The sequence below is a fragment of the Nannospalax galili genome, unplaced genomic scaffold (assembly GCF_000622305.1).
Source record: "Nannospalax galili isolate Female #2095 unplaced genomic scaffold, S.galili_v1.0 scaffold405, whole genome shotgun sequence".
Classification (NCBI taxonomy): domain Eukaryota; kingdom Metazoa; phylum Chordata; class Mammalia; order Rodentia; family Spalacidae; genus Nannospalax; species Nannospalax galili.
The window spans coordinates 990,365-1,000,906 of record NW_008354532.1 but is presented as its reverse complement, the minus strand read 5'-3'; the positions used below and the strand labels follow the sequence as shown (position 1 = coordinate 1,000,906).

General features: G+C 39.3%; 1 protein-coding gene across 7 annotated transcripts in view; it reads left to right on the top strand.

Moving 5' to 3' along the window:
* Positions 1-10,542, top strand: part of Ptpn13 (protein tyrosine phosphatase non-receptor type 13) — a 238,888-nt gene that overhangs the window by 215,198 nt on the left and 13,148 nt on the right. For all 7 annotated transcript variants that reach the window (XM_008851752.3, XM_029555308.1, XM_029555309.1 and 4 more), the window contains 3 exons: positions 3,125-3,168; positions 7,707-7,813; positions 9,291-9,439. In XM_008851752.3, the coding sequence (XP_008849974.1) occupies positions 3,125-3,168; positions 7,707-7,813; positions 9,291-9,439 (300 nt within the window). The remainder of the gene's footprint in view (positions 1-3,124; positions 3,169-7,706; positions 7,814-9,290; positions 9,440-10,542) is intronic.

Here is a 10,542-nt window from a genome sequence, read left to right as displayed (position 1 = left end):
GAAGCCCTAATCACCACATGAACACATGGAGATTAAACAACACACTCCTAAATGATGAATGGGTCAAAAGAGAAGTTAAGAGAGAAATAGAAGTATTCATGGAACTAAATGAAAAGGACAATACAACACAACAAAACCTCTGGGACACTGAAAGCTTTCCTTAAAGGGAACTTTATAGCTCTAAGTGCCTACATCAAAAAATCAGAAAGAACACAAATAAATGACTTAACACTACAACTCAAGACACTTGAAAAACAACAACAAACAACCCAAACCCAGCAGACAAGAAGAAATAACAAAAATCAGGGCAGAAATTAATGAAATTGAAACAAAAATAAAAAACAGTATAAAGAATCAACTAATCCAAGAGCTGGTTCTTTGAAAAAATAAACAAGATTGACAGACCGCTAGCCCAGTTAACCAAAAGAAAGAGCACCTCCAAATCAACAAAATCAGAGAAGAAAGGGGAAACATCACAACAGACACCAGAAAGATACAGAACATTATAAGGGAATACTTTAAAAACCTATATGCTACTAACTTTGAAAACCTAAAAGAAATGGACAGATATCTAAAGGCATGGGAACCACCAAAACTAAACCAAGAAGAGATTAACAGCTTAAACAGACCCATAACACAAAAAGAAATTGAAACTAATATAAAACCTCCCAATTAAAAATTTCCCAGGACCAGATGGATTTACAGCAGAATTCTATCAGACATTTAAAGAAGATCTGCATCCAATACTACTTAATTTATTCAAAAAGATAGAAATTGAGGGAGAACTTCTGAAAAATTCCTTCTATGAAGCCAGCATCACTCTAATGTCAAAGCCAGGTAAAGATACAACCAAAAAAGAAAACTATAGACCTATATCCTTAATGAACATAGATGCAAAAATCCTCAACAAGATACTTGCAAATGGCATACTGATGCACATCAAAAAGGTCATCCACCATGATCAAGTTGGCTTTATCCCAGAGATACAGGGATGGATCTCTGTGAGTTCAAGACCAGCCTGGTCTACATAGCGAGTTCCAGGACAGCTGGGGCTACAGGGTGACCCTGTCTCAAAAAGACCAAAAAATAAATAAATAAAAAAGATTTTGCATATGAAACAGTATATTTTAAAATGAAATGGAGATCTTTCTTAAAGGTTAAAACCTTATTTAATTTTATGTTTTATAGAGTTTATACTGAGTTCAATATTGTATAACTGTATTAATGCAACTGTGAACCTATAAATTTACAGCCACTTTTGAAAGAGATGCATCTTTGCTCTGGAAATTGTTATTGTATATGTTAAGCTGTAATGAAATGCTTCTAATCATGTCGTTATTAAATAAATAATTTTTTAAAATTGTACTCTACAATGAGCTAGAAAGAAGTATCCAAGAAAACATTTCTTCTTTTAAAGATTTATTTATTTTTACGTAAGTGTGTGTGCCTACAACACTTATGTGCACCACATGCCTGTGCAAGGTCAGAGGGCATGGGATCCCCTGGACTGGAGGTACAGGCAGTTGTGAACCACTATGTCAATGTTGAGAACCAAATCTGGATCCTCTGCAAGAACAGTAAATGTTCTTAACTGCTGAGGTGTCTCCCCAGTCCCCTAAAGAAAACATTTCTTGTTCTTTGATAGTAAACCTTACAATTTAAATTCTCTCTAGAACTCCCCATAAATTAAATATGACTTTATAAAGTAATGTAACATTTTTTATGGGAGATGAATTAGCTGGTAAAAATGATTATGAAGTTCACATGGAAAATTAACCTGAAATTATCTGGGACAGGTCTAAAAATTCATATTTGTAAATGGAGAACATGTCTAGTAGCTATTAAGAAATATTATAGAATTCATCTATGCAAAGTATAGAATAAATCCTGCAAGTTCGTGCACTGAGGATACATGATGCTCAGGTCTGAAGAGACAGATCATAATGTGCTCACCATAACAAGTGTGAGGACCTGAGCTCAGAGCCCCAGTATACACAGGTAGTGGGGTGCAGCAGCACACATCTGTAACCCCCGTGCTAAGCAGATGGACAGCATCTATAACCCCAACAGGGTGGGGAAAGGAGACAAGCAGATCTCTGGAACTCAGTGAGCAGTCCCCCTACCCAAATCGAGAAGCTCTGGTTCCATGAGATCCTATCTCCTTGTTGACCTCCAGATACTCCTCCTTGACCTCCAGCCACCACATGCTGGTATATATGAACACAGCCACACAGACATGTATGTACAACACACACACAAATACATGATGCTCAAAACCAAGCATTTGAGGCTGGATCATTTGTAAAAATAATCAATTAGCACTTACTTCTTGAGTAGATGAAATGTGTGCTTTAGAATCAATTTTAATTGGAGCTGGAGAGATGGCTCAGGTTAAAAGTGTGTGCTTTACCATCTGTGGTATATACAATCTTTATATAAACCAACTCTTTTCCTAGCACTCATGGTGGGCAGCTTACAAGTGCCTCTAGCTCCAGCTCCGGAGTATCTAACACCCTCTTCTGGCCTCTGCAGATATACACAGAGACATGCACACACATACACATAATTAAAAATAAAAATAAGTCTTTAAGACTCTGGAGAGATGGCTCAGCGATTAAGAGCACTGGCTGCTCTTGCAGAGGACCCAGGTTCAATTCCCAGCACCCACGTGGTGGCTAACAGCCATCCATAACGCCAGTTCCAAGGGACTCCAACACCCTCTTTTGACCTCCATGGGCATTGCACAACACAGGTGTATTTACATACATGCAGGCAGTACACTCATACACATAAAAATAATAAAATATAAAAAAGTAAATCTTTAAGAAGAAATCAATGTAAGGGTAAGCAAAACAAAATAATTTCTATTAATATCCCATGTGTAAGAAATGAAAAGACAAGAAGAGTCTGAAGACAAGTGGGACCAGCCAGACTTCATGGGCCACTGAAGATGCCCCAGCCACTTTACTTCAGAGTGCATTCATTGACGGTCACGTACTTCTTTGTGACATGAGAGTGAGCAATAATATTAATAACATAGAAAACAATTCAGAGAAAAAATCTAAGCTTCATGAGCTTGGTTTTGTTGCAGTGAACTAATTCAGTTGATTTCTCTTCTTTGTAGTCTGCTCAAACGAATGGCTGTGAAGGAAAAGGCAGCAGTGAAAGGTAGGAAAGTCACTGCCCAAGTGACCAGAACACTTTCGTTCATTTTATTTTTGTTTTTTTTTTTGTTTTTTGTTTGTTTGTTTTTGTCTTTTTGAGACTGGGTCTCCCTGTAGCCCCAGCTGTCCTGGAACTCACTATGTAGACCAGGGTGGCCTCAAATTCACAAAGATCCGCCTGCCTCTGCCTCCCAACTGCTGGGATTAAAGGAGTGCGCCGCCACGCCCCACCTCATTCTTTTTATTTTAATGACACAAAGATTTCCTGTTGTTTGCCAGTAAAAATATTGATTAGATTTTGGAACTATGGTTTAAAATATATACTGAGACAGGGTCTCACTACGTAGCTCTGGCTGGCCTGGAACTTGGCTGTATAGACCAGGCTGGGCTTGAACTCACAGAGATCCACCTGCTTCTTTAATCCCTCCCAAGTACTAGGTTGGCATGTACCACCAAACCTGGCATGAATATTGTTTTTAAAATATTTGTTATCAGAAGGTTCTCTTAACATAAGAAATATGTTTATTATATACCCATCGCTCAAAAAACAAATGTCTTAGTCCTGGTTGAAATATAAATGAGTCTTTTTAAAATGTGCCAGAAATTATAAGTCTTCTGCTAGGACTCTGGGTGATTTTTCTGCTCTATTTCTCTGTACTTTCAACTTTTAAATTTTTCATTAATAAGAAAATGAAACCAAAGATGACAAGATGGCTCACAGGATAAAGCCACTTGCTGCCAAACCTGATGAACTGAGTTTAGTCCCGGGACCCACAGGGTGGAAGAAGAGAATCAACTCCTACACATTGTCCCAGGACCTCCACTTGTGCATCAAAGCATGTGTGCAAGCACACACTACAGTAATTAATCAGTTAAATATAGTTTTTTTAATTTTAAAGAAAAAGAAAATGAAACCAAGAAGTTAGGAAAGTCTTTAAAATCCCACAAAAAAATTTCTCTTTGAAAAGTTTCTAACATAAATAAGACTTTTTATAATATTATATGTCAGAGAAGGTTTTACTAACAAAATATTTAAGTATAAATTTTTTTCATATTGGATAATAATCAGACAAAGGAGGTATTTGCATTTTCCTAGAAAGGCAAATTGACATTAACATGTTCACTAAACTAGAAATGGAAGTATGTACTATGAATAAAGTGATGAAGGGCTGGGGAGATGGCTCACTAATCAAGAATACTTGCCACTCTTCCAAAGGATCTAAGACTGGTTCCCAGCACCACATCAGGCATTTTACAGCCATCTGTAACTCAAGCTGTAGGGGCTCTAACACCCTCCTCTGGCTTCCATGGGCACACACTCAGACACATAGATAAAAATAAAATCTATTTAAAAAATAATAATAATAAGTGAAACGCCGGCCGTGGAGGTGTGTTCCTTTAATCTCAGCCTTCGGGAGGCAGAAGCAGTGGATCGAGGCTGCTCTGGTTCACATTGTGACTTCCAGAAGGGCTATGGAAACTGCCAGAAAACACACACACACACACACACACACACACACACACACACACAAAGTAAAGAAATAGCAAGTTTTCTACCTAATAATCAGTGACATTCTAAAAGGAAAGTGTCATTTGCTTTATTTTTGTCAGGTGAAGAAAGGAAAAAGAAAGCTAAATTAATGTGATCTCTTGGGAAGACAATTAATTGGGAAGTAATTTTAAAATATAATTTTTGATCATTACTAATTTTTAATGTCACTAAAACCATGAAGGGCTTTACAGTTGTAATTAATATTGTTCCTTTCTTAAAGCACACAAAATTATAGTGTCTTACAAAAATGGAAGGTGGAGATTAAAGAAATATACTATACTTTCACCATAGCTACTGAATTTCAAAGAAATGTACTATACCTTCACCATAGCTACTGAATTTCAAAGAAATTTTTCCAGCCCCTATGCATGCAAGGACATTTCTACAAGAAAATATTCTTATAGAATTTTAATTATGGTAAATAATTACAACATTGTTTACAATAGAAAACCATCATAAGAGAAACCAATAACAAGAAGCTGTGTAAAAGAATAACAAAAAAGGAGTGACTGATGGGAGGATCTCCAAATACGCTGTTGTAGACACAAGGTCCATGTACTAGGAACCAAAATCAACTAGCTCCAGGTTGGACACATGCCTGCATACATACATACATACATACATACATACATACATACATACATAAAAGTGAACCTCATGGATGCAGACCTTGCAAATGAAGTGTGAATTACAACCCACAATAAGTTGGTACAGAAAAAAATATCCACCGTAAATCCAACATAACTACTGCCCTGTTATTGACATTTTAAGAGCATTAGTCTGTGTCTTGCTTTAATGATGTGTACTGGTATCCTCAAACAGAGTACTCTGCTTAGTTCTCCTGACCGTCAGAAAGTGAAAAATAAAGATTTCACATCATCTTGTTCATCTCACTATCCCTAAATGCTGTTTTTCTACCTCGTTTCTTTTTTCTAATTACCTACCTCACCAAGGATGATATGTTGGTCAGCTTTCCATTGCTACAACAAAAAACCCAAAATGGAGGGGGGAAGGCTCATTTGGGAGTCACAGTTTCACAGATCTTGGCTGACATTGTATGGCCCCATTATCTCAATCTGTGTGGCAAGGAAGATCACTGTGGTACACAGGTGTATGGTGGAGCAAAGCTGCTCAGCCCACAGTGGCCAGGAAGCAAAGAGACAGAGGAGGGGCTGAAATCCCAACACCCCTTCAAGAGCACAGTCCCAGCAACCTCACTTTCTTCTACCAAATCCTGGCTCTTAAAGGTCCCACCAGCTCCCAGTAGCACCATCAGCTGGGGAACAAGTCTTTTAGTACATGGGACTTTGAGGGTACATGTAAGATCCAAGTCATGGCAAATGGCATCTTCTGTGTTCACCCAAAATAATGAGAACTTGTGCTGAGGTTCACTACATTAAGTGAGGCCAAGGCAATCCTAGACCACAGTTGTAGCAAAAGATTATGTCCTTTGGGGGAGACACAAATTAAACTCTGTAGTCCTTAATATGTACATATAATGGAGTACATTAAACTGGGCAGAGGATAGTAAGGGGAGATATGGATAGAGGAGGGGATCTAAATATGATTAAAATATATTGTATGAAAATCACGAAAATTCAATTTTAAAAAATTTTTAATTATGTCCTTCAATAGGGACTTCTTTAAATAATGTAAGAAAAATTCACATGATGCAATAGAGGAAGCTGCTATAAAAGGAGAGGGAGGAGTGGAACGATGGTTCAGTCAGGAAAGCGCTTTCTTTACAAGGACAAGGACCTGAGTTTGATTCCCAGAACCCACATCAAAGAAAAAGGCAGGTGTGATAGTGTGTTAAAGTTTACAGTCCTGGCACTGGGGCAATGGAAGAGTCCCTGGGACTTACTGGCCTGCCAGCCTAGCTTATCTGGCAAGTTCCAAGCTCTTGAGATACCCTGTTTAAAAAAAAAAAAAAAAAAGTGGACAGCACCTTAGAAATAACACTCAAAGTTGTCTTCTGCATGCACCCCCTCCCCGCCAGGCACACACAGTTACAGTTACACACCTGCATACACATGATGTTGCACACACACACACACAAAAAGGTTATGGGCTAGAGAGATGGCTCAGTGGTTAAGAACACTGGCTGCTCTTGCAGAGGACCTGGGTAGATTCCCAGCACCCAGTTGACAACTAACAGCCATCCATAACTCCAGTTCCAGAAGATGCAATGCCCTCCTTTGACCTCTGCAGGCATTGCACAACAGAGGTGTACTTACAACACATGCTGGCAATATACTCATACATATAAAATAAAAATAATGAATAAAATAAAAAGAAGGCATTATGCACTGATAAAATTGTAATAAGGTGTCCACCTTGAAGGGCAGAAGTAAAACCATCACTTTCTCCATCCCCAAAGAACTCTTTCAGTCTCGGAGTCAAAGACTTGGGGTCTCTTTGCAAATAAAATCATATTAAGCTATTGTGCACTTCAGTCATTTAACATCTAACAATAAATTTCAAGAATTGGGGACTGGGGAACGTTAGGATTTTGAGGGTTTTGTTGTTTATTTTTTGTTTGTGCTTTAGACAAGGTCTTGCTGTGTTGCCCAGTCTAGTCCCCAACTCAAGTGATCCTCCTGCCTCAGCCTCTAGAGAGCTGGCAGTACAGGCATGTGTCAACATGCCCAGCTTGAATTCTATTTTTTAAAACAGAAAATATATTTTAATTTTTTTATTTATTGTGTCTGTATATATGGAGAAGGGGCACACATGCCATAGCACACATGTGGAGGTCAGAGACAGCTTGCGGAAGATAGCTCCTTCCACCGTCTAAGTCACAGGGATGGAACTCAGGTCATGAGGCTTGACAGCAAGCACCTTTACCCACTGAGCCATCTCACCAACCCAATAAATGTATTTTTTTAATTATGTAAATATGCTAGAGGAAAACAAGTGGCTTGAAACATGATATGTAAATTTATTTTGGAGACAAATATAAAATATCCCAAATGTGTTTGTTCACATAGCTTAACTCAGATGTCACAAGAAACGAAGTATGAAGTGGAAGACAAAATAACATGGGGAAGCAGTGAATTGCCAGGAGAAACAGCAAACTATGAAGATTCTGACAAAGGCAAGAATTTTATTACCAGTTTTTTTCATTAAATACATTGAGGCTTTTAAATGACGATTTCACACTACGTGGATTTTAAGTGACCATATGAAGTTAAATCACTTAAACAAACAACTCGTTACATAACCAAATTATTTGCATCATTGCAGCCTGAAGTTCCTGGTTTTGCTATTGCACAGTGAGAAATCAAAAAGCTCATTGTTTACACTAAAATTAGTGGGGCAGTTGAAAGGTGGGAAAGATTACCCTTGACTTCCAACCTTTTAAGAATGAGTCTCTGAGCCAGGCATGGTGGCACATGCCTTTAATTCCAGAGCTTGGGAGGCAGAGGCAGACAGATCTCTGTAAGTTTGAGGCCAGCCAAGGCTATAGTGAGACCATGTCTCTTTTTTAAAAAAGTTTCTGTTGCTGTGTTTTCAGACTACCATTTTACTTTACAACGGTGGAGAGGTAGCATCCCATCTAGTGCCTCACTTCTGTTTCATATTTTATATGTTGTATTAATGTCATGAAAGGTGGAGCTCTGTCATTTAAAGTCTTCTCATTTTAATGACATTAATCCTTTTCTGCTTGGGCAGACTGTTAGGTACACAGTGCTCCCATGGACTGCTGCAGCCCACACTCAACCCAGCCTGAGTGCCCCTGCTGCAGTCACACTCTATTTCAAAAACCCTTACAGTTATTTCACATGAACAGATTGTGTATCTCAACTAACCCTGGCCCAGCCCAACGTTGAGCTTCATGAGCGATCTTGACAAGTCTGTATCCCTCATTGCCACCTGCTCATTAGTTGTACCATACTCAAATCAGTTGACAAGTTGGTTAAAACTACACTTGCACAGACTATAGCATGAAGTCTCTCTTACTTTTGTCTAGATAGTAATTTCTGTCTATTATAGAAAATCCATACAACAGGTACTAAATTAGACCTGTGACTCTTTAGAGATACTTGTTTAACTCAATTCCTGAAGAACCCAAGGGAATTCTTCTACATGGAGAATGATGTCAAATGCCAGGACATCAGCACTGAGTGCCGAGGGTGGGTGGTCAAGTGTGAAATCAGTGGTCCTAGAGCAGTCTTCCACTGTGTGGAATTTCTGAAGTGTCTGTCTACATCTTTCCCATATGCTTAGGATCTACTGCAGAGTAATAGGAGACCTAGATAGATTTCTTTCCTTACACAGATGGTGCCATTAAAGTCAAAAGAAGCAAAAAGAACACAAAAATACAAATAGCTGAGAGTCACAAGTCTTTCAAACTTATGAGCAGTGGTGTGGTGTCTCCTTCAAGGCTGGGTGAAGAGCCATGCACTGGCAAAGGCTGCTTGTGTATGGCCTGGCATCAGCCAGTCAACCGTGCTGTCCTGAAAATTCTTTCCTATTTAAAGAAGTATGTGTGGGAATAGGTTCAAGTGAGCTCACATACTCCTTACATCAGCTCTGGGGAAAACTGAAAGCATCTGCTCCCTTCCTGTTAGATCACCTCTTTCTGACCACTGAGGAGCTGGCTGCCCTCCCAGTAGTCAGAGTTCCTCCCTCTGGCAAGTACACTGGCACCAAGTTAAAATCTATCATCCGCATGCTGCGAGGTTTGCTTGACCAAGGAATCCCTTCTAAGGAGCTGGAGGTAAGTGGCATCTACATTGTTTGTATGGAAAATGTATTCTTGATAGGCCAGGTTTAGGTGATATTTTGAAATCTTTGAAAATACCTATTACTTTCCAACTGTGTATTACTCAGGGTTCTCTAAAGGAGAAGAGCCAGTAGAATGAACATATATGTGTGTATATGTGTGTGTGTGTGTGTGTGTGTGTGTGTGTGTGTGTGTATGGATTTGTTAGATTGGCTCACAGGATAGAGTCCGAGTAGTCAAACAACGGCTGTGCCATACTGGGGAGACTGAGAATCCGGTAGTTGCTCAGTCGATGCCTCAGCTGTCCCAATCTGGCACTGAAGGCCTGACGGATTCCAGATCTGTTACTCTTCAGTCTGCATTGGAATCTGAAGAAGTTGGTCACAGCAGCAAGACGATCTCACCAGTGAGAGAAAAGACAAGGGGCAAAAAAGCAAGAGCTCCCTTCTGCCATGGCCTTCTATATGAGCTGTCACCAGAAGGTCACGCCCACATTTTGGGTGGGTCTTCCAGCTTCAGATGATCCAATCAAGAAGGTCTCTTTCATTTCAGTTAATCCCAAATCCAGTCAAGTTGACACTCAGGATTAGCCACTCCTATGTAGCTAGCTTATTTCCAACTATAAATCACCATCTTCTATCTAACAATAAAGTAATTTTTCCAACAAGGCTCTTAATGACATTGATTTAACAAAATCATATTAACTACTCAGAACTTAATAAATTCCTCGGACGATATACTCCCTGCCTCATATGTAAGAATAAAAATGGTTTAAAAATAAAAAAAGATCTGGACATGATGGGACATGTCTGTAACCCAGAACCAGGAAAGTGAAGGCAGAAGGATCAGGAGTTTTCAAAAGTCATCCTGAGGAAGGAAGGAAAGAAGGAAGGGGGAGGGAGGGAGGAAGGAAGGAAGGAAGGAAGGAAGGAAGGAAGGAAGGAAGGAAGGAAGGAAGGAAGGAAGGAAGGAAGGAAGGAAATTTTAAAGCCAGGTATCAGTCCAACTATCCACTAAGCTTCTGTGGTAGGATGGGTTGTCATGACAGCTGCTATAGACACAGTCGCCCTGGAATATACATGCCAGCTTGAAGCTAC